This window comes from Plecotus auritus, assembly GCF_963455305.1.
Source record: "Plecotus auritus genome assembly, chromosome: 9".
Taxonomy (NCBI): Eukaryota; Metazoa; Chordata; class Mammalia; order Chiroptera; family Vespertilionidae; genus Plecotus; species Plecotus auritus.
In genome coordinates, this window is record NC_137783.1 from 114241989 (window position 1) to 114267302 (window position 25314).

The 25314-nt window shown below is 39.8% G+C and overlaps 2 protein-coding genes across 2 annotated transcripts in view; one reads left to right on the forward strand and one right to left on the reverse strand.

The window, feature by feature from the left end:
- Nucleotides 1-2657: 2657 nt before the first annotated feature.
- LOC308233679 (olfactory receptor 52E8-like) overlaps nt 2658-25314 on the forward strand; it is a gene marked incomplete at both ends in the record, with an annotated part of 54526 nt that continues 31869 nt past the window's right edge. The window contains one exon of the mRNA XM_080640651.1: nt 2658-3055. Within this exon, the coding sequence (XP_080496777.1) occupies nt 2658-3055 (398 nt within the window). The remainder of the gene's footprint in view (nt 3056-25314) is intronic.
- On the reverse strand, nt 11939-12880 carry LOC308233385 (olfactory receptor 52E8-like; the record flags this gene model as incomplete). The annotated part of the gene is made up of 1 exon (XM_080640316.1): nt 11939-12880. The coding sequence occupies one exon, from the start codon at nt 12878-12880 to the stop codon at nt 11939-11941; it is 942 nt and encodes a 313-aa protein (XP_080496442.1).

Consider the following 25314-nt stretch of genomic DNA (forward strand, 5'->3'; position numbering starts at 1 on the left):
CATGCCTTATATCTCCCATGGGTCTGGGGGTAAGAGAACATTGACACAAAGACTGCCTGCTTCCCCTAAAGAATTAAATGAACCATTTGCCTAGTGATACAAACACCCTGAATAAAGTCATTCTTTGGCAGTGTTTATGAGTACATTCTTTACCATTGACCAGTATCATCTTCAAAATTGTCATATCTCAGCCTTCTGTATTTCAATAATCTGGGTTTCTGATGGAACTGAGTATGACAAATAGAGACCATTTCTTGGGAATAAGTGGTACAATTGATAAGTAAGGGTTAATCTTTCAGATTTCCTGCAGGTTGGTCACTCAGAGAAGCAGCTGGTCTCCTATAGAATACCATGAAAACTGGAGACAAATGTGTAATAAATTAAATGGTGGGAGAATGCTGAGAAACTGGATCATGTTAATGGTTGACCATGTCACATAGGGCAGTAAATTATTTATTTCTCTGCTATTTCTTCCCCTTGTCTTATTCTCCCATTTCTCACTGACTTCTCAGATTTTCATGTTGCATTTATTTACCTTTATCCACTTATATATTGGAAGATTTCTAGCCTCTAATTATTTTGTTGTCCTGCTTTGGTAAACCTGTTCATCCATAGTGTAGTCTCGACTCTCGGGACCTAATATATGTTGGTCTGAATAAAAAGGACATTGAACTTCGAGAGCACGAACAGGAATATCTGAGCTCTGAATTCTGACATGGCTAAATAGGACTGATACTTCCAATCACAATAGTGTTGAGTCCCAGGAAAAGGGATTCTGGATCTCTGTGTATGAGTCCAAATGTAATTTGTAATGACCTAAAAACCTGCTATTGCTCCAATCTCCATGAAATTCCACTAATTAGCACAATTCTAGAAGATTTGACATTGTGCATTGTCTGGTCATTTCCCCTTATTTAACCCAGAGTAGGAATATTTCAGGAGGCTTTAGAGCCCATCTGCTCACTGCTATTCCAGACCATTTTTACATGCCATGGCATTAGCATTATTTTTATACTTATTGTTTCTCCAGTATATATTATACATTTCCAATTATATTATCGTGCTTTTGTTACTGTAAATGAAAGCCAAAATATTTTAAGAGTTTAATGCTGCTAAGTCAAAGGTGAAACTCAGGGGTGGAGTCTGTGGGGTTGGTCCAAAGTGGAGACTAATAATAGAAGGTGGTAGCCATAGATCCCATGGTTCAGAAATATAGTCACAGGAGAATAAACTATTTCTTTCAGAAAGAGGAACCTTCCAGACCCTAGGGATTAATGGTCCTGTGGGAGATGAGCTGGGGGTTGGAAGCCTATCAGAGCATAAACATTGATGTTCCTTTGTAGGCGTCACAAATAAAGTCAGGAGAGATACTGCTATAATCTGATCCTAAAGGGATCATGGTCATGGCTAAGACAGGTGATGCTACTCAAAGCTGAGCTCTGGGACTGAGGCACCAGAAATAAGGTTTGAGAAATAAGTGACAAACTAGAAACCTCTGAAACTGAAGCTGTGAAACACAGGCCTATAAGGTAGCTATTATTTTAATATTCTTGGTAGGGTACAGTGTCCTACTTTATTTCTTCTTAATTTCAGTTTTTTTAAAGTGTAGGTCAAACAGAATGTGTTTTTTTATTTATTTATCTTTATTGTTGAAAGTATTACAGTTGTCCCATCCCTCCCACCCGCATTGACCCCCACCACCCCACTTCTGACCCTATCTCAGGCCTTCACCACACTACAGTCTGTGTCCATGGGTTATGGATATATGCATATAAGTTCTTTGGTTAATCTTTTTTAACGTACGTTTTCTTTCTATCCAGAATTTGTAGAATAAATTTCTATAGAAATTTCAATAGAAAACTTGAGCAAACCCTTAGAAGTAAGTTCTTCCTTTGTCTTACCTGACTCTCACTTAGCTAGGGGAACGTTTCAAGCAAAAGTACCCCCAACTCCGACTTACCACACCAGCCATGTATCACGGGGAAAAAAAAATAGGGAAGAAGAGGAAGAGTTTGATTTTTTCTTTACTCCTCCTCACAAACCTGATTCCTGTTTCCTCAGAAAGTTATTGACTTTTCTAAAGCCCTTGTTTCACACCTTATTAAAGCTGTTCACATACCAGAGGGCTAAAAGAATATTCCTTCTAGAATTCAAATTGAAGTGTCATCTCGTGTCTTAAAGATACCTAATGTTCATTATTAACTTTACTTTAAAATCATCCCCATATTGCACTTTTATATCTGCTTAGGTGTCACTTTGTTAAGACTTCCGCATGATAAATTTAAAATGACACCAGTTTCATCATTACTCAATTGCCATTGTTGTTTTCCTTTAAGGTACTTATATCTCCTACATCTACATCTGTATTTATCTATCTATCTACCTATACACATTTACACAATGATACATATTTTAATAATATTTAATATTAGAAAGTGAGAGATTTTGTCTGATTTCTTTGCTATACTTAACAGAATTGTTAGTATTTTTTCATATCTTAATGAGTCCATACTTTCAAGGATGGTATATAATCTTCACAATTTCCTGCTCATTGCTGTTTCAAATTTATTATATTATTTTATTTGATGTGGTTTGACTTTAAATGTTTTGATAATGTGTTTGTTTTTCCTTGATTGCAAAGAAAAAACAGAGAGGGAATGTCCCCCTCCAATGACACCAACTTCCACCCTTCCTCTTTCTTCCTGCTGGGAGTTCCAGGCCTTGAAGAGATGCACTTTTGGATCGGGTTTCCTTTTTGTTCTGTATATTTGATTGCCCTTTTGGGGAACATCACTATCCTGTTTGTGATCAAGAATGAGCACAGTCTTCATCAGCCCATGTTTTATTTCCTTGCTATGTTAGCCTCCATTGATCTGGGCCTGTCCACATCTACTATCCCAAAGATGTTGGGCATATTCTGGTTTTCTTTAAACGAGATTAGCTTTGGGGGTTGTGTCACCCAGATGTTCTTCATTCATATATTCACTGCTATGGAGACTGTCGTGTTGGTTGCCATGGCCTTTGATCGCTATGTTGCCATCTGCAACCCTCTGCGGTACAGCCTGATTCTCACTAACAGAACTATTGGCCTCATCCTTGTGGTGGTGTTTGGTGTCAATTTCATTTTGGTTATTCCTCTGGTGTTTCTCATCTTGAGGCTTCCCTTCTGTGGACACCGTAGAATCCCCCACACATACTGTGAGCACATGGGGATTGCTCGGCTGGCTTGTTCCAATATAAAGGTAAACATGATATTTGGATTAATTCTTATATCAATGGTGTTTGTTGATGTGGTTCTGATTGTCATCTCCTATGTGAGAATACTCCAAGCTGTCTTTCGCTTTCCCTCTCGGGATGCCAGGCTCAAAGCTCTTAATACTTGTGGCTCCCATATCTGTGTTATCCTAGCCTTCTTCACTCCAGCTTTCTTCTCCTTCATGACCCATCGGTTTGGCAGGAATGTTCCCACATACATTCACATTCTCCTGGCCAATTTATATGTTGTTGTTCCCCCGGCCCTAAATCCTGTCATCTATGGAGTGAGAACTAAGCAGATTCGGGAGTGGGTTTCAAGCTTCTTTTTGAAAAAAGGCCAACATAAACTCTCTCATAGATACTCATTTTAAAATAGGGAAAAGCAATGTGTTTCTCAATTACAGGCGCTTGCAGCAACAACAAAAAGACTTTGAACTTACTATTATTTTATTTATAATTTCTTTAGATATCCCAACTAGAATATATAATGTGATTACTGTCAAAGCAATCATAAAAATTTATGGAATACCTACAAATTTTGGATAATTTAGTTACAAGATTTTATTAGGATTAGGTCTTTAAATAGGATTGTGTGGAATAAAATGCTTCTTTTTATTTTCAGGAAGTCAATTGTGCTGGCCACATTGCCCAATTTATACACATGCCTACATCAAGGACTACAGGTTTTTAATACTTGTAACAGATTCATTCTTTCCTTTCTTACTTGCTTAATTATTTTTATCCACAATCTTATTGATACTTTATTATGTACCAGAATCTGATGTCATGTAAATATAAATATAGAAATGTACATGACATTTTAAGGGTCTTATAAGAAGAAGCATTTGGAGAAATTTTGCATGGAGTTTTCTCAGAGTCATCATGTAGATGCAGATCTCTCATCAAGTAACTTATTGTTCAAAGTTAACTGGTCTGTCTGTAGATGTGTATACATGCAATACTGCAAAACACATATAAATGTAAATATATTTATATTTTAATCAATCTATCTCCATCTCAGAAAGAGGGAGAGAGTGAGAGATAGAGAATTTCATAGAAACATCAATATGGCAGGGAAGATAGGCTACTCAAGAATGAACACGCCTAAATGAGTGAAATCCTATACATGTCAATTATGTTTTCAAAGGTCAAATCTAATGCTAGAGAGAGTAATTATTTTTAGATTCATACATTTTATTCATTCATGCATTCATTAATTATTAAGTGCTGTGTAATGTTGAGCCCTTTCAACTTGCACTTCTTTGTGGCTTTTCAGATTAGCCTCAGTATCTTACCCATGTTTTATAGTTTTTGACCAATGATATGCATTTGGTTAATGTTTACCTAATGGTATGTTGCTACTCACAGTGTAAGTGCTTAATAATTGAATTTTTACTTAAAAATATTATCTTCCAAAGAAGATAAACAGTTGGCCAACACCCACATCAAAAAGTGCTCAAAATCACTAATCATCAGGGAAATACAAAACTACATATGACATCACCTTGCTTTTGTTAGAAAGGCTATTATCAAAAATAATAAGGGTGAGTGAGGGTGTGGAGAAAAGGGGATACTTCTGCATTGCAGATAGGAATACAAATTGGTGCAGCCATTATGGAAAACAGTATTAATGTTCTTCAAAAAGCTAAAACTAGAACTACCATATAATCCAGCAATTCCACTTCTAGATATTTCTCCAAAGGAAATAAAAATACTAACTTGAAAATATATATGCACCCCCATGTTTATTGTGGCATTATTTACAATATATAAGATATTGAAGCCACCTAAGTGTCCACTGGTGGGTGAACGGATACATAAAATATGGTATATATACAATAGAATATTACTCAGCCATAAAAAGGAAGTTCTGCCATCTGCCATTTGCCACAACACTGTGGGGGGTTCCTTTTTCAGCAGGAGGAGATGCTTTTGGCAGACAAAAGCACATAATCCCTATATCTGGACTGATAGCCAGCCATATGCACTGGTCCATCTGCCATTTGCCACAACACTGATGGACCTTAAGGGCACTATGCTAAGTGAAATAAGTTAGACAGAGAAATACAAGTACTGTATGATTTTATTTATATGTAGAATCTAAAAAAAACTGAGCTCAAAATAGATACAGGAAACAGATTGGTGGTTGCTAAAGGTGTGGGTTGGTGCTAAATGGGTAGAGGTGGTCAAAAAGTGCAAACTTCCAGGCATAAAAATAAGTAAGTCATAACTACTAGTATGCAATGTATAGTATAGTAACTATAGTAAAAAATATATTGTAGTGTACATTTGAAAGTCGCTAAAAAGTAGTTCTTAAAAGTTCTCATCACAAGAAAACATTGTAATTATGTGGGTGATGGATGTTAACTAGACATTAAATAATAATGATCTTTTCACAATATTTACAAATATCAAATCATTATTTTACACCCCTGAACTTAATATAATGTTATATGTCAATTATAACTCAATAAAAAATACAAATACCCTTTTATTGAATGCAGAATATTTGTTTTCTATAGCTATTATAACAAACTAGAGCCTGGTGCATGAAATTCATGCACAGAGGGGGGTTCCTCAGCCCGGCCTGCACCCTCTCCAATCTGGGACCCCTCGGGGGATGTCTGATTGCCCTATGGGATCGGGCCTAAATCAGAAGTCTGACATCCCTCTAGCAATCCTGGATGACTGGCTCCTAACCACTTGCCTACCTGCCTGCCTGATCGCCCCTAACCCCTCTGCCTACCTGCCTGATTGCCCCTAACTGCCCTCCCCTGCTGGCCTGATCACCCCTAACTGCCTGCCTGCCTGGTCACCCCTAACTGCCCTCCTCTGCAGGCCTGATCACCCCTAACTGCCTCTGCCTTGGCCCCCACCACCATGGCTTTGTCCGGAAGGAATTCCGATGTCTGAAAGATGGCCGGTTGACCTGGTCTAATTAGCGTATTACCCTTTTATTAGTATAGATAGATTATATAGGATAGGATGGCTTAAATGGGGGGAGGGGGGAGCCTTTTTCAGCAGGAGGAGATGCTCTTGGCAGACAAAAACACATAATTCCTATATCTGGACTGATAGCCAGCCATATGCACTATACTGCCAAACTGGTCATTGAAAAATTGAGTCACTTTCTTACACCTGACACCAAATAGCTGTTGCCCTTAAAACCCCTTCTCAGCCCCCACCTTAGGTTCTGCATTCGCAGTTCACCCAGATTTGGTTCTGATTGGTTGGTTTCTATGCCAGTCAGCATCAAAAGCTCCACCTCTTAGGCAGCCATTGGCTCCTCGCACTTCACCCAGATTTGGTTCTGATTGGTCAGTTTCTATGCCAGTCAGCATCTCCAGGCCTATCTCTGGGCCTGATCATAGAGGCAGGGCTGATCAGCAGCCACCCCAGGCTGCTGGCAAGTGGGTTGAACTGCTGACCTCTGGGAGAGAGAGAGGCTTGGCTGCTGGCGAGGCCCAGAGAGAGAAGCAGGGTCTCATCACCCTGCTGCTGATGATGATCAGCCCCGCCTCTCTCTCTCCGAGAGGTCAGCAGTTCAGCCCACTCACCTGCTGTGCACGTAGCCTAGCATTCAGTTGAACCTCCAGTCATTGTGGATGTTACGACCCTGGCTCTTTTTATATACAGTATAGATTACAACAGACTCCATAACTTAAAACACCACAAATTTATTATCTTATAGTTTTTATAATTCAGGAGTCCAGCACAGGTCTCACTGGGCTCAAATCAAGGTGTTGAGAAGGCTGCTTTCAGTTCTGAAAGCTCTGGAAGAGAACATCTTTTCCTGTGTCTTCTAGCATCTAGAAGCCCATTTTCTCCATCTTCATAGCCAACAGTGTTACTTCTGCCCTTCTTCCATACTCACATTTCCATCTGACTCTCCTCTTCTACTTTTAAGAATTCATGTGGTTACCTTGGAGCCAATGAGTCATCCAAGATAATTCCCTATTTTCAGGTCTACAGATTATCTGACAGTCATCTGAAACTATTCCCCCTTGCTGTGTACCATAACACAATCACAAGGCTTTAGGATGAGGAGATCATTTGGGTGCCATTATTTTGCAAGCTTTACAATTTGTAAATTATGTGTGTTAAACTCACTATTCTTTATTCATTTTAATCTCTAGACTTGTTAATGATAATGGATGTATTTAAATGTCTCATTTTGTTTTGTTAATGTTTCCTTGCTTCTTAGTTAATATTTTGTATATTGAGGCTATGTTGATATATACATATACATTGCCTGCTTCCACATATCCTGGTGGTTTGCAGTATCATCTGAGTGTGGGATCCCCTCTGATAGCACTCTTTCTTTTGAACTGCCTTTTGTGCTTCTCCATCTAGTTACCTTAATTTATTCTCTCGGTCACTCTTTCCTGGATGATCTTGTAGGTTGAAAGCTTCTTAAGCCCTGAGATTCTCCTGAGCCCATCCAAGCTTCCCACAGGACTCACCCACCTCACTCATTAATGGCTCAGCAGTACAAGGTGCTGTGATTGCCATTCAGAAGTCCAGAGGTAATGCAGAGGGGAAAGCTCTAGACCTGATACCTGGATTGTGAGAATGTCAGAGATGGAGATGGCTAAGTAGTCAGGCATCAAAGTATCCAATTAAAAACATGCAAAAATTAAAAGAACAGTGAAGCCTTGAATAATTTATTACAATAGCATAAGGCAGAGACTAAACAGGAAGAACTAACTTCTCCACTCCATTTCCCCTCCCCCCCCGCCCCCCCCCCCCCCCCGGTGCACAAGCTGAGGGTCAGGTGGATCAGCACAGACATGGGGGTTGACTCACTGCTAAGGGAGCTTTGAATAAAAGCCTCCTGCAGTTTTGTACACGGGGGCCACAGGTAGCTCAAAGGGGAAGGGCTAGGAGTGAAAAAAAAAATACAGAGAACTGAATCAGAGTGCAGAAAAGTGTCTTCAAGCTTTCTCCATAAGGAGACTTCCAAATGGAGGGGCCTGGGCTAAGAATATAACTATGCAAAAGAGCATGGCGTGAGACAGCAATGAACTGGCTGTGTACCAAGTCTGCTGTGGGAGGGCATCTTTACCATGTGATGCCTGCCCTGTGAGGTAATTGCCAATGGTTGGGCCCCCAAAATTATATGTACATTGTCAGCCTATAGCTGGACTCTTCAACTCCACCTTAATTTTTTAGGACCTGAGCTAGAAATATAGGCTACCCCATCATAAATCTGAATGGGTGAGACTTTAAGTAGTTATGTCAAGAATGGGGTAATTAATTGGAGGCAATAGTAGGCTAAGGCCATGGTCAAGCTCATTCCAAGTGGAATGAGACTTGTCTGAAGGGCTGAACATAACCATGAGTCTCAATAGTCACCAAATCAGGAAAAGAGGTCCCATAGCTGCTAGGGTCTCTACCATATGATTTCACTCATATGTGGAGTGTAATGAACTAACAAACAAAATAGAGACAGACTCGTAGATAGAGAGCAAGCTCACAGCTCTGGAGAGAGAAGGATGGGGATATGTGTGAAAAGATTATTATCAGTTATTAATGATAGCTGATATGATCACAGAAGGATCTGGTGAGAACTCCAGACTTGTATGTTGGTTTCATTCTCCCTCACCATTTACTATATCATGGTTGTCATTTTTCCAGGTGTGTAAATAAAGGCATATGCTTATGAAAAAAACAAATAAACAAAAAAAAGAATCATATTCAATGGTCTAGCAATATTCATATGGCTAATTTTGCACCACCTTGAGTTCTTACCTTTAACTCATTTCTTTATTAACTGAAATAAGTTTGACTAGTTATCTTAGGATACATATATAGTATAATGTGAGGAGTGTTGTATATAAAAAAGTTTTTTCCCCTTGTGTAATTATGTTGAAATATCATGTATGTTTATCAGTGTGTGTGTGTGTGTTTTTTTTCCATTTTGAAACTATTACAAATAAAGCTGCTATGAACATCCAGGTACAAGTATTTGTGTGAACAATTGTTTTCTTTTGGGTACATACCAAGGAGTACTTTAGTTGGATCATATGATAGATGTATGTTAAACAAAATTTTTAAAACTACAAAATTGTCCTCCAAAATCTTTTTCATTTTGCACCTAATTAGCAATCAATGAGAGTTCTGATTGCTCCATATCCTTGCTAACATTTGGTAGTGCCAGTCTTTTTAATTTTAGCCATTTTAATTGTATTGCTATCTACTGTGGTTTCAATTTACATTTCCCTAATGACCAATGATGGTGAGCATCTTTTCATATGCTTAGTGACTATTTGTATACTGCTTGTGAAATATGTATTAAAATTTTACCTTATTTTAATAGGGTTTTGTCTTTTTAAGATTGACTTGTAAAATTTCTTCATATTCTGCATAAAAATTCATTATCTGATCTATGAGTTGCATGTAACTTCTCTTGGTCCAGAGCTTTCATTTTCTATCATTTTCTCAATAATGTATTCTAGGAAATATATATATCTATATATATAAAAGCCTAAGTGACCATCGCAACTGAACGGACGACAGTACAGACTGCATGGGGCAACTAGGCCAGTACGGGGGTTAGTGAGGGGCTACCAAACGACCGAGAGGCAAGCTGCATGGGGTGATCAGGCCAGCAGGGGGGTTAGTGAGGCACAACCAAACAACTGAAAAGCAGGCTGCGTAAGGTGACCAGGCCGGAAGGGGAGGGGGGGAGGAAGGGGCAACCAGGCCGGTGGAGGAGGCAGTTAGGGGTGACCAGGCCGGTGTGGGGGGACAGTTGGGGGTGACCAGGCTGGCAGGGGGGCAGTTAGGGATGACCAGGCCAGCAAGGGGGGGCAGGCAGGCAGGCAGGTGAGCTGTTAGGAGCCAGTGGTTCTGGATTGTGAGAGGGATGTCAGACATCTCTCAAGGAGTCCCGGATTAGAGAGGGTGCTGGCTTGGCTGAGGGGATGCCCCCTCATTCATGAATTTTGTGCACCGGGCCTCTAGTATATATATATAAAGTCTGTACATGCCGAGTAGGGACTTCTGAAGGTAAGTTGATCAATGGAGTTTTAGGGCAGGTCCATCTCACAGGGAGCTAATGTGTCCCCAGAACCATCCTGTGGTTATTTACCCATTTTCAGACAGCATAATTTAAAGACATATACTCAGCAGCTAGCAGAATTATCTCTTGCTTGGGGAAGGTCAGTATTTTGTTCTATTCAGGCACTCAGCTGATTGAATGAGGCCAACACAGTTTGACTATGCCACCAGTAAGGTTTAAAAGACCCTGAGTAAACTGTGCCTTGGCTTGCACAATTTAGGGTGGTTCACATCCTATCTAATAAAAAGGTAATATGCAAATTGACCATCACTCCAACACACAAGATGGCTGCCCCGATGTGGACACAAGATGGCCGCCACAAGATGGCCAGCAGGGGAGGGCAGTTGTGGGCAATCAGGCCAGTGGGAGAGTGCAGTTAGGGGTGACCAGGCCTGCAAGGGAGGGCAATTGGGGGGGACCAGGCCTGCAGGGGAGGGCAGTTAGGGTTGATGGGCCAGCAGAGGAGGGCAGTTGGGGGTGCCCAGGCCTCCAGGGGAGGACAGTTGGGGAGGACCAGGCCTGAAGGGAAGGGCAGTTGGGGGGGGAAACCAGGCCTGCAGTGGAGGACAGTTGGGGGGGACCAGGCCTGCAGGGGAGGGCAGATAGGGGCAATAGGGCTGGCAGGGGAGCAGTTAGGCATTGATCAGGCTGGCATGGGAGTGGTTAGGGGGTGATCAGGCTGGCAAGCAGAAGCAGTTAGGGGCAATCAGGCAGGCAGGCAGGCGAGCTGTTAGGAGCCAGCAGTCCTGGATTGTGAGAGGGATGTCTGACTGCTGGGATCCGGCCTAAACAGGCAATAAGGCATCCCTCAAGGGGTCCCAGATTGGAGACAGTGCAGTCTGGGCTGAGGGACACGCACCCCCCATGCACGAATTTCGTGCACTGGGCCTCTAGTTAAAGGTAAAGCACATCCTGTGCAACTGAGAAAGGGTCTCAGAAGTTGTGTTTACCTACAATATCTGTTTCTTTCTCCTGCTATGCTTTACCTTGACCTGAAAGCCTAAAATGAGTATACCCTGTGAAGTCTCACGGGTCCTTTCAGATATTTGACTCTATGTAATTGATACAGTTGCTATTTCAAAATTTATAAAAATGAAGTACAAAATGCCTATGATGGCTTACTGATTATTTCTTCCATCTAGTTACATGATTAAAATACCCAGCTTTGTCATGGAAGAAATAAGATCTGTGTTTAACTTCTTTGACTAGTGCTCCTGGAATACACACCAAGCATTGTGTAGTCAGTCCCATTACAATTGTGATAGTTCTTGACAACATAGCACTCCTCTACCATAATCAATGAATTCTAAATAAAGAGACTGTTTACTAGTACTGTACATGAGTTTCAATAAGTCTTTATCTTCAAACCCTGATTTTAATAACCATTACAGAAATAAATGGTACCTATTTACTTAAAAAATATTTTTATTTAGTCTAGGAACAAATATTTGCTATGTAAATTTATCTCCAATTTGATGCTGCCCATAACTGAGAGAACATTGTGTTTCACATCATATTCTGTAAAGCATTTACTCTATAATAGCTTAAGGACACTTCCCCTTTTTAAGGATGGGAAAGATGGGAAGATTTAAGGAATATTTCCAAATCAAGTGCTCAGAGTCAAACATCCTTAAAAAGGAAGATTGTTACCACCCGATCTCGAATCTGCTTGGTTCTCACGCCATAAATAATGGGGTTGAGAGCAGGAGGAATTATCACATAAAAATTAGCCAGGAGGATGTGGATATAACGTGGAATATTGTGGCCAAATCGGTGAGTCATAAAGGAGAAAAAGGCTGGAGTAAAGAAAGCTAAGATGACGCAGACATGGGAACCACAGGTATTGAGAGCTTTGAGCCTGGCCTCCCAGGATGGGAGTCTGAAGACAGCATGTAGAATCGTCACATATGAGATAGCAATCAAAATAACATCCAGAAGTATCATGGAGATAAGGATTAATCCAAATATTATATTGACCTTTATGCTGACACAAGCCAGACGGGCAATGCCCATGTGCTCGCAGTAGGTATGGGGTATAATATTATGCCCACAGAATGAAAGCCTTAAAAGAAGAAATACAAGTGGAAAAACAAGCACAAAATTTTTCAGCATGCCTACAACAGTAATAATACAAATAGTTCTGTTGGTGAGAATTGTGTTGTAATGAAGTGGGTGGCAAATGGCAACATAGCGATCAAAAGCCATGGCTACAAGCATGAATGTTTCAATGCCTGTAAACAAGTGTATGAAGAACATTTGAGCTAAGCATCCCCCAAAGGCAATCTCACTGAGGCCAAACCAGAAGATGCTCAGCATTTTGGGAATGGTGGCAGTGGACAGGCCGAGGTCAGTGAGAGCCAGCATGGCCAACAAGTAGAACATGGGCTGGTGAAGGCTGTGCTCAGTGTTGATCACAAAGAGGATGATGACATTCCCCCAGAGGGCTATTAGATACACTATACCGAATGGGAAGCCAAGCCAGAGATGCATATTTTCCAGTCCTGGGATTCCCAGCAGCAGGAAAGATGAGGGGTGAATACATGATGTATTGGCTGGAGACATACTGGCAAGGGCTTCTGATGGTCACATCCACTCATTTGAAGGAATCTTTTGTTCTGTATAAAGGTTCCCAGTGCCTCATCAATACTGCTAATAGTGAATAAGAACAAAAAACAAAACAAAAAAAAGATGTAATTGGTACATTTTATCAAGGAACACAGAAGTAAGATCATGTTTTCTCTTAGACTTCTCTTTCTCTCATTTACTTTCATTAATATCCTATATAATAAAAGCCTAATATGCTAAGTGTCTGGTCATCCGGTCTTCCGTTCAACCAATCAAAGTGTAATATGCTAATGATATGCTAAGGCCACTCAACCACTCGCTATGATGTGCACTGACCACCAGGGGGCAGACACTCCAACCAGTAGGTTAGCTTGCTGCTGGGGTCTGACCAATTGGGACTGAGCGAGACTGGCCAGACATGCCCTGGAGCCCTCCCATGGTCCCTCCCCGGCTGGCCAACCTCCCACATCCCTCTCCAGCCCTGATTGTGCACCAGTTGGGTCCCTTGGCCTGACCTGTGCCCTCTTGCAATCCGAGACCCCTCGGGGGATGTCGGAGAACCAGTTTCAGCTTGATATCACAAGCCAGGCCAAGGGACCCCACTGGTGCACAAATTTGTGCACTGGGCCTCTAGTATATGATAAGTGAAGGAGAAGATTCCTTAAAAAAATAAATGGATATTTGGACATTGCACAAGATGATTTAAATTAATTTAGGTGTGAATGTATATCAACTCAGTTGATATAAGATTCTTATTAGGTTCTAACTTTTTGAAATATATAATTATAAATTTGGATATTAAATTTATATCCCACGAATAAGTGATTACAATCCATGAGCACTGTCAATATTGTAGATCTCAGAAGCATCCTTTAATATCATTTGAATGTTTATTTAGAAATATGAGTCCAATATATGCTGCTGAGCATTTCCATTTATAATGTCCTACTTAAGAGGGCCTCTCTTTCTTTCTCAACATGCTTATAAATAACATTCATTAAAATCTAAGCATATTATTTTGCTCCTTCTTAGTATGTGTTGTTACTTTTTATTTTTGTCATCAGTGGATGAAGATATTTTCTTTGTTCTTTGAAACAAGAATCTTGCCTTACAGGGCCACTGATTTCACAAAATTCAATGCAGCATAATTAATCTTAAATATGAAACCACCATTTTTTATAGAGAGATTGACTCAGGCTTAAGGCAGTGACTGAACCTTTCAGGCTCCCCATTTATTTCCCCTATTCCTCATAGCAGACAACTTGAACTAATTTCATTTCTAAATAATCTGCAATATTTCCAACTTTGTTTCTAAGTGGGGTATCATGTTGTTGTTGTTGTTATCATTGCTATTAGAAGAAAAGGAACAGTTATAAAAATATAGTATTATATCAGAATTTAACATTACTTCAGTTTCACAAGAAAATTTTAGACAAATCATACCACTTGCTACTCACATCAGCCTCAAGAGAGAAACAGGACAGATTCTGGTTCCTGAATAAGTGTATTTCTTATCCTAGATTTCTTCCCAGTTTATTTTTCCTCATTCTCTACAACCTTTTGAGAATTTTACTAATATGATTGGTCTAAATACACATTTTTAAAGAAGAGGGAACCAAAAGTAAGTTCTTAATTATAATTCATAAAAAATAGCCATTGAAGAAGATGAAACAATATTAATAATGGGACACATGACCTTTTCCTAGAAGCCAGGGAAGTGGAGACATTGCATAGTACACAATGCATTTGAGGTTTTAGAAAATCAAAGTACATTTTAATAATGTAAGAGGCATGACCCTGTGGAAGACATTAAGAAAGACAAAATCTCTAAAAATGGAAATGTACCTGTTCAAAGGATCCCCAAAGCAGACTTGAGGAAAAGACAAGAGGAATCAGCATTATCCTGCTGTTACTAGTAATCATCCAGGTCTGTACCTTAGACATCCGTTCTCAGAGAGACATTCACTGAAATCAGTGTATCACTGCTAATATTCCCTCTCAGAACCCTCTTATTCTACCACAGAGCTCTTTGTATGGGTATATAATAAATGCCCAAGTTCCCAGAGCTTTGTGCAGTTACAGAGGGGGCCAGGAAGTGGTTTTATTTGTCATTATTTCTCTAGCACAACAGCTATCACTCGAAACATCTATACTAATAAAAAGGTACTATGCTAATTAGACCAAAAGTCTTCCGGACGACCTTCTGGACATCCTTCCTGACAAAGCCAGGCACAGGGAAAGCCACCCAGGGTCCCAGGCACCTGTGGCCAACCCGGGCAAAGCTGTCCGGTCCCAGGCACTGGCAGCTGTGGCCGTCCTGGGCAAAGCTGCCATGGTCCTGGGTGCCTGCGGCAAGCCCAGGTGAAGCTGGCCCAGGTCCTAGGTCCCTGAGGTGCAGCGGCCGAGGCAAAGGTGATTAGGGGTGATCAGGCCAGCAGGAGAGCAGGCAGGCAGAGGTGGTTGGGGGGGATCAGGCAGTCAGGGGAGCAATTAGGGGCAATCAGGCTGGCAGGGGAGGAGTTAGGAGTGATCAGGCCAGCAGGGGAGTAGTTAGGGGTGATCAGGCAGGCAGGCAGAGGGGTTAGGGGCAATCAGGCAGGCAGGCAGGCAAGTGGTTAGGAGCCAGTGGTCCCAGATTGTAAGAGGGATGTCCAGCCAGGCTGAGGGACCCCCTGTGCATGTATTTCATGCACTGGGCCTCTAGTTTGCTAATAAAAGACTAAGTAAGTAATTATTAATTTTAACTCCTGATCAAAAGTCCTCATGTTAGAAGAATGGTGGGCACAATATGCAATAGAATTGTACACTTAAAACCTTAGACTTGTAATGAATTCAGGAGGCTTCCATGTAGGAGATCATAAACTAAGACAGAAAGTAGGAAAAGAATTACTGCAGCCAAAACCGGTTTGGCTCAGTGGATAGAGCGTCGGCCTGCGGACTCAAGGGTCCCAGGTTCGATTCCGGTCAAGGCATGTACCTTGGTTGCGGGCACATCCCCAGTAGGGGGTGTACAGGAGGCAGCTGATCGATGTTTCTCTCTCATCGATGTTTCTAACTCTCTATCCCTCTCCCTTCCTCTCTTCCTCTCTGTAAAAAAATCAATAAAATATAAAAAAAAAAGAATTACTGCAAAATCTATCTAGCCTTTCATCCTACTTAGAATGAACTACAAAAGCTCAAGAACCCACACTAAAACCAGAAATATGTTCCTTGCGGTGTTCTGCAGTACTGAGGAAAGGAGTACTTCTCTCTGAGATTAGAATTGTTCCTCATGACTGAGCAGGCCTAGTGCAGAAGCATCTGCCATATACCAGATATATGGCTACTAAAATAAGATCCATCCTCCTAATCCATACCAAATAGATAGAAGGTGGATAGCTAAATAAATAAATTACATGATCTAGGGGAGAGAAAGAAAATTGTCTTACTTTTTCCCAGATAGACCCTAGTATTAGTAGAATAGTAAAAGTCAGATAGACTGAAAGAGTCAGTAAGTAGCAATTACCTCCAATAGCAATTTTTACAGGAAAGAAAAAGTGATATTTTAAACACTCACTATTTTTCAGTTGCTGTGTGTCTTACCTACAGCTTATATATTTAATGCTAAAATTGCTTGCCAATATGGAAAACTAAAATAAAAGAGAATATGTACATAAACATGTTCTGATAAATCAGGATGGAAAAATTCATTATGGTTTTGAAAAGCTATATACTATTTGGAATCTGAAGGTATTAAACTATTGAAGCTCTTCACCATTAGTGACAATGAAATAGAAACAAAATGATTGATTTGGAAAAATGTTGAGAATGCTGTTTTTATATTAAATACAAAAAAATCTGAAATTAACCAGCAGCATGCATGATTAAGTTCAGTAGAATTAGGCTAAAAATGAGAATTAGAAATGGGAGGGAAGGATTGGTTAGGGGAGTGAATGGGGAAAGGGAAGGAAAGAGGGAAGGAGGGAGAGGAAAGGAGAGGAGAGAAGTAGGAAGTCAGAAGGAAGAGAGGGAGAGAAAAAGAAAAGGAGATAAATTCAACAATAACTCAACAAAACAATTTGCTTGTTTGACTGTTTAGTTTTTCCTTTTTCTTTTCCTTATCATTAAAAGTAGACATACTTGTAAAAAAATGATAAACACTAAAATATGTAGAATTACTTGAAATGAACATGCAATTATTTTAATTTATCACCTTCAAATTAATATTTATATTGTACATAAAGTGAATGAGAGTATTAAATCAATAGATTCAAGTCCAAACCTTCCCAAACTATATGTTCAAATACCTATAGGAGCTAAGCCTATTGACAACTCACCAGGTATAACCAATATTGAAAGAATTCTGCAAATCTGACTAATCACTGCTCCAAGCATGTCTCAGCATCATTACTGTGGTTCAAGGAGAAAAGTTTACACTGGGATTGAAAGTCCTCTCCCTGACCAAGAGCAGCTGCTCTTCTTGGGCTCCATGGGATGAGACCATGGAAGACAATGAATTTACAAGTTCTCACCACAGGTTTATGAACATATAAGAAGCACACGGGCAAAGGAATCTTGTGGGACTTTCAAGTCTCTCTCCTTAGGGTCTCAATTTGCAAGAATTTCTTATTTTCTAACAATCTACAATTGCTCTCTTGCCATCAGTCCCATAAGGGTAATGTCTGAGCCAACCTATAATTTTCCATCTTGTCACCAGGGTTGTTACAGTCTCTAATGATTGTGTCACTTTTTTTCCAGAAAATTTTATTTACTTGATCTAGAAGTCAGGTTAGCAAGTGTGCACTTGTTTATTTAAGATTAAGTATTGCTCAGATGTGTTTTGCATCTATAGATCTTTCTCCCACTCCAAAGCTTATATTCTGAGTGCGTAGATAATACTAACCACTAATACACAAATATGCAAAAATTAAGTTTTAAGTTATATGGTGCTAACTATAGAGATACAGAAATGCAGATAACCAGTACATCTTCCAAGCTTTCTAACTCACTTTCTTTTAGAAAGGAGTTGAAAGGTGGCACAATAGAAACTGCAAAGTAAGATAAAAACAGATATTAATTGGGAACATTACAGAAAGATTGGATGCCATGTGTAGCCTGGATAAGTATAGAATCACAGGAGAATGAATGACTTTTTTTGAGAAAGGATAAAAGGCAGCTCTAAAAGCTGTCAGCTGAAAGCTGGCATGGCATTAACACCCTGACCATGGTGATGCCCACTGAAAAAATACAACTTCACAAAATATGAACATCAGACAAGGTTACTCTGTGCTCATGATGATGTAGTGAAGTGAAAACAAGACCTTTCCATATTCATGCCTGAGCAAAGAGAAAATATGCATACTGCCCCCCTACCAAGAACTGTCCTCCCAGGAAATATGGGATTATTTTTATCAAACATACCTTTAGTCTCCACTCCATTCCTCTGACTTTTTACATATAAACTAGAGGCCCATTGAATGAAGATTCATGCAAGAATAGGCCTTCCTTCCCCTGGCTTTGCTCCTGGCCACCCGGGAGCCTGCAGTGTTCACTCCCGGCCGGAGCGCTGCTCCTGTAGCTCCCTCTGCCCCCCACCCTCCCCGTCATAGCAGGCGTCCTGCCCTGCCTGGCTGTTCTGTGCCTGCGTATGCAAATTAACCTAACATCTTTGTTGGGTTAATTTGCATGCTCACTTCTGATTGACTGATGGGTGTCACAGAGGTATGGTTAATTTGCATATTTCTCTTTTATTAGTGTATACTAGAGACCCTATGCATGAAATTTGTGAAAGAGTAGATCTTCCTTCCCCCAGCTGCCAGTACTGGCTTCCCTCTGGCACCTGGGACTCGAGCTTCCCTCGCAGCCCTGGCTTCATCTGGAAGGTTGTCTGGAAGGACATCCAGAAGGACATCTGGTCTAATTAGCATATTACACTTTTATTATTATAGATATTATGAAGATACCCAACATATTAATTAGCCTTTTTTTAAAACCACCTGCTTCTGAGAAACATCCCCAAAACAAGTCCAAATTCATCCTCAAACCCTTTCTTGAACACTCTGAGTCCCCTAACATTTCCTCACTGCATGAGGTGTCACCTGTTCTACCAAGTAACAAACCCTGCTTTTCCTTTACCACAAATGTACTCCTGGTGGTTGTTGGCTAGAGGGCACAGATATTTCCTATGTATAGAGTATCAGTGGGTCCACATGCCCACCAGAAGTTGGCATTCTTGGCATTGTTTATAAACCATTCTTTAAAAGCTTGTAGTTTGCATTTTCCTGACGTCATCTGATGCTGAGCAATTTTTTATCCGTTTATTTGCCATCTACATAATTTCCTTTGGTGACATGCCTGTTCAAATCATTTGCCCATTTTTAAAATTTTCTTATTATTGAGTTTGAGAATTTGTAATATATTCTGGATACAATTTTTTTACCACATATGTGTTTTGCAAATATTTTCACCCAGTCTGTGATTTGTCTTTTTCTTCCCTAAATAGTGCACTTTAAGACAGTCCGACTCATCTTCTTTTTTTTCTTTTAAGAATAGTGCCTTGGTTTGGTTTGGTTTTGATATTTAAATAATGTATTAGTTTAATTTCTAATTTAGTAAGAAAAAAAAAGAACTGTGCCTTTGGTGCTATACTTAAGAAAACTTAGCATTAACTGAAGATTTTCTTTCATATGGTCTTCTAAAAGTTTTAAGTATTGCCTTTAAAATTTCAGTCATTTCTTGAGATATATGTTAATATACTATTATTAAAGTGTAGCAAACTTCTAGGAAAATGCATAAGATGCTAAGTTTAGGTTAATACCTTTTCACTAAGTACCAATACCAAACAGATTAAAAAACAACAGAATATTGCTAGTAATATGAAGCCACTTCATATCAGCACCCAGTTACTACTCCCTGACTTTTAACACCATACCAGGTGTACCAGTTAATAATGTGGATTTTGCAATCAAAGAAAACATGATAATTTCAAGAGAAACATCAAAAGTGCTTTATTCAAAGTAATGTCCATCACTAGCTACACATTTCCCCCATCTTTCAGGTAATTTGTGGATACTGTCCCAATAGAACTTTTCTTGTTTTGAGGCAAACCATTCAGAGACCCAATTTTCCACTTCTTCGTACGTTTTGAAGTGCTGCTCAGAAAATGCGTTCGCCATCTATTGGAACCAGTGGTGATCTGAAGGAACAAGGTCTGGTGAATACGGCAGATGGGTTAATACTTCCCAGGCAAGATCTTTTAACATGTCTTCAACTGGTTTTGAAGTGTGTGATGGTGCGTTATCATAAAGCAAAATTACTTTGCTGTGTCTTCTGACCCATTCTGGTGGCTTTATGATCAAAGTGTGGTTCAAATTAATTATTTGTTGTTGGTAGCGATCAGTACCAGGTGTACTGGTTACTAATGCGGATTTTTTTCAATAGCTGGACTTACACTGATATATATTCGATTTGATATGTACCTGTACATGTCAAATCGCAAATATCTCAACATATGTGTAACTCCACAGCTGTTTCATTCTACCAAAACAACATCACTGAATGAGGAGTTGGGAAAAGATATACACACAGGTCTCTCATGAGCCAAAATGAGCTTGCTCCAACATGTGTATCACCTTTTATAATTCTTAGCAAACAGTTTGAAGAAATTGGGATTATATGGCTGTTGAAACATGTCTTAAATTATTTTCTCTGAGCTATCAGATTGAGAAAGACATTAAAAACTGTAATGGGCAATAGACACTTTTTGAAAGAGGACATTGAGAAAGCCAAGAGACACATGAAAACATGCTCAAAGTCACTAATCATCCAAGAGATGCAAATCAAAACAACAATGGGGTACCATCTCACACCTCTCAGAATGGCAATCATCGACAAATGACAAGTGCTGGAGAGGATGCCGAGAAAAAGGAACCCTTCTTCACTGCTGCTGGGAATGCAGACTGGTGCAGCCACTGTGGAGAACAGTATGGCATTTCCTCAAAAATATAAAAATGGAATTGCCATTTGACCCAGTGATATCACTTCTAGGAATATATCCCAAGAAAACAGAAACACCAATCAGAAAGGTTATATGCACCCACCCCTATGTTCATAGCAGCACAATTCACCATAGCTAAGATTTGGAAACAGCCTAATGCCCTTCAGCAGATGAGTGAATTAGAAAACTATGGTACATCTACACAATGGAGTACTACGCTGCTGTAAAAAAGAAGGAATTCTTACTATTTACAGCAGCATGGATGGGACTGGAGAGCATTCTGCTAAGTGAAATAAGCCAGGCAGGGAAAGAAAAATACCACATGATCTCACTCATTTACGGATAATAAAGAACATTATAACCTGATGAACAAAAAGATAGATACAGAGGCAGAGAAGCATCAAACAAAGTGTCAAATTACAGCGGGAAGGCTGGGGAGTGTTGGGGGTGGGGGTGGGGGTAAGAAATCAACCGAAGGACTTGTATGCATGCATATAACCATAACCAATGGACACAAGACAATGTGGGGGTGGGGCAAGGGCATGTGCCATGTGCCGGCGGGTAGGGGAGGCCGGGGGAAGGTCAATGGGGAAAAAATGGAGACATATGTACTACTATTTGTAATACTTTAAACAATAAAAAACCTGTTTTTTTCAGAAATGGAGAACGCCCATTTCAAGGACCAGATCAGCCAACCACTCAATTTTATCTTATCTAAAAGACAAATTATGATTATAATTGCAAAGATACCACTCCATTCAAAAGCTCTGGCATCAGCATTCTGAAATCATGCATTTCTCTATGAAGTTATTCTTGCTTCTCTATACCAAGTGTACCAGTTAATAATGCGGATTTTTTTCAATAGATGAGTTTCACATATATATGCGATTTGATATGTATGCTGTTTTGTTGTATTGTTTTCTCTGATTACAAAATCCGCATTATTAACCAGTACACCTAGTAGACTGTGGTTCCTTACAAGGAAGCAAAGCAGACCTGAAACTATTTTTTCTTTCTTCCCTGGGTGGCCCACAGAAAACAATGACTCTAAGGATAAAAAATAAGGATAAATCCTTGGTATTCATTTATGTGAATCTGATTTGACAATTCAGCTCTTGTGTTACCACTCCTTTTTTGTAATGTCAGAATACATGTAATCTTTTTCTATCTGGCTTATTTGCTGTTTATACTTAAAATTTGTTCATTCTCATTGCTGCACAGTGTTTTACTATTTAAATATATCACACTTGCTTTACAAATTCTACTACTAATGTACATTTGAGCTGTATCAATTATGATTATTGCATATAGTGCTTCTGTGATCTTCAGATGGCTTTATGCAATGCTTTTGTTAGGATATTTCTAGGATCAGAATTTTGGTCATAGAATATATACATGATTATTTTCTGAGATATTGCTAAACAATTTTCTAAAATAATTTTAGCAATTTACCTTTCACCGGAAATATATGAAGATTCTAGTTGCTCCAACATATTGGCTACTACTTAACATTTTTTATTTTATTCATTCTGGTCAGTACATAGTAGAAATGCTTAGTGATTTTAAGTGTATTTCCCTTCTGACTAAGAAAATAGAGAAGCTTTTCATGTTCATTAGAAATTTGGATATCCTCCTTTGTGAAATCTCCATACAAGTCCTTTGCTAATTTTTCTATGTGTGGTGTCCCTTTTTCTTATAGAACTATAGAAGTCCCTAAATATTCTGTAATACAAGTCCTTTGGCTTGCCTATTCTCTCTTTTAATGGTAGATTTGATAAATATGATGAACACACAATACAATATACAGATGATATATTATAGAATTGTATACTTGAAACCTATATAATTTTTTATTATCACATGAAGATATCTTTATTGATTTTAGAGAAAGAAGAAGGGGAAGAAAGAGTGAGAGAGAGAGAAGCATTGAGGTGAGAGAGAAACATGGGTGGGCTACTGTATGTACACTTTCCAACAAGGGATTAAACCTGCAACCTAGGTATGTGCCCCAACTGGCACTCGAACCCACCACCTTTTGGTGTATGGGACAATGCTCCAACCAAATGAGCCACCTCAGGGTACATAAGAACAAAGGAAAGAAAATGAAGAAGCACATCATCACTCTTAAATATTTCCTCTCAGAACTGACACTAGTCAGGTTACTTCTACAAATACTTTATTTATACCAAGTCCTATGGCCAAGCCTAACTGCAAGAGGCTGGACACATAAATCTCTCATGTTCCTCAAAAAAAGAGGAAACTGGAAATGACAGTAAGCACAAGTAATGTCCAACTTAAGTATGCCAAACAAATATTTTTTATTTTCATCCTTGATTATTAAAACACATATTTGCAAGTTGTATATTCTTTCTCAAAAGTCCTCAGACAGAGAAACCAAGATGGAGGCATAGGTAAACACCGAAACTGCTGCCTTGCACAACAATTTCAAAACTACAACTAAAAGACAAAACAAACATCATCCAGAACCACAGGAAAGCTGGCTGAGTGGAAATTCTACAACTAGAAGGAAAGAGAAAAGCACACTGAGACTCGGAGGAGCTGCAGAAGACAGAGGTACTGAAATACACGCTCGCGAAGAGGGTGGGCAACTGAGTGCGTGGCTGGCTTTCTCAAGAAAGAGGGAGACAAAAGCTCCAGACTGCGCTGAACTCCAGTTCTGGGCTAGACTCTGGGAACCCAGACTCATTCGGGGAGGAACTGGACTATCTGGCAGCAGGCAGAACTTGAGGGCGGCTTTCTCTCAGCGGTGCTTGCAGCAATTACCGCGGTACACTGAGACCGGGGGCCTCTTAGGGCAAGGCTGATGGGAAGCCATTGCTGTCTGCTCTGCCCTGAGACTGCGCCCCATCCAAGCTGAGCACAGAGGCTTTTGCAAGTCTTGTCTCATAAGGGTGACTCCAGCACAGAAGTTCTCCCAGCGTAGACACAACTGATCCTCACAGCCAATTGTCCTGGAGGTCAATTCCTCCCAGGGATACCAACAACAGTCAAAGCTTAACTACAACAAGACTGTGCACATAGCCCACAAAGGGGTGCACCAAGAGTGTCCACCTCAGGTAAAACTGGGGAGGCTGAGCCACTGGGTCCAATAGGACACCTAGCACACAAAGCCACTCTATCAACTCAGGGAAGCAACAAAAAGGCGGAGACAAAGAAACAGATCACAAATGAAAGAAATAGAGGAAAGCAAACGACTGGATATAGAGTTCAAAACCATGGTTATAAGGTTTTTCAAGAATTTTCTAGAAAAGGCCAATAAATTTAGTGAGACCCTCGAGGATATGAAAAAGGACCAACTAGAAATTAAGCATACACTAACTGAAATAAAAAATATTATACAGAGATCTAACAGCAGACTAGAGGATCACAAGAATCAAGTAAAAGATTTGAAATACAAAGAAGCAAAAAACACCCAACCAGAAAAGCAAAAAGAAAAAAAAGAATCCAAAAATATGAAGATAGTGTAAGGAGCCTCTGGGACAACTTCAAGCATACCAACATCAGAATGGGGGTGCCAGAAGAAGAGAGAGAGCAAGATACTGAAAACCTATTGGAAGAAATAATGACTGAAAACTTCCCCCACCTGGTGAAAGAAATAGACTTACAAGTCCAGGAAGTGCACAGAACCCCGAACAAAAGGAATCCAAAGAGGACCACACCAAGACACACCATAATTAAAATGCCAAGAGCAAAAGACAAAGAGAGAATATTAAAAGCAGCAAGAGAAAAACAGTTAGTTTCTGCAAGGGTGCACCCATACGATTGTCAGCTGATTTCTCAACAGAAACTATGCAGGCCAGACGGGAGTGGCAAGAAATATTCAAAGTGATAAATAGCAAGAACCTACAACCAAAATTACTCTACCCAGCAAAGCTATCATTCAGAATTGAAGGGCAGATAAAGAGCTTCACAGATAAGAAAAAGCTAAAGGAGTTCATCACCACCAAACCAGTATTATATGAAATGCTGAAAGGTATTCTTTAAGAAGAGGAAGGAGAAGCAAAAGGTAAAGATAAAAATTATGAACAACAAATACATATCTATCAACAAATGAATCTAAAAATCAAGTGAATAAAAAAATCTGATGAACAGAATAAACTGGTGAATATAATAGAATCAGAGGCATAGAAAGGGAGTGGACTGACAATTCTCAGGGGGAAAGGGGTGTGGGGGGTGCGGGAAGAGACTGGACAAAAATCGTACACCTATGGATGAGGACAGTGGCGGGGGGGTAAGGGCAGAGGGTGGGGTGGGAACCGGGTGGAGTGGAGCTATGGGGGGAAAAAGAGGAACAATTGTAATAATCTGAACAATAAAGATTTACTAAATTAAAAAGAAAGAAACGTACCTTGCCAGCACCGTGATCTTAGACTTCCTAGCCTCCAGAACTGTGAAAAATAAATGTATATTGTCTAAGCCAAAAAAAAAGTCCTTA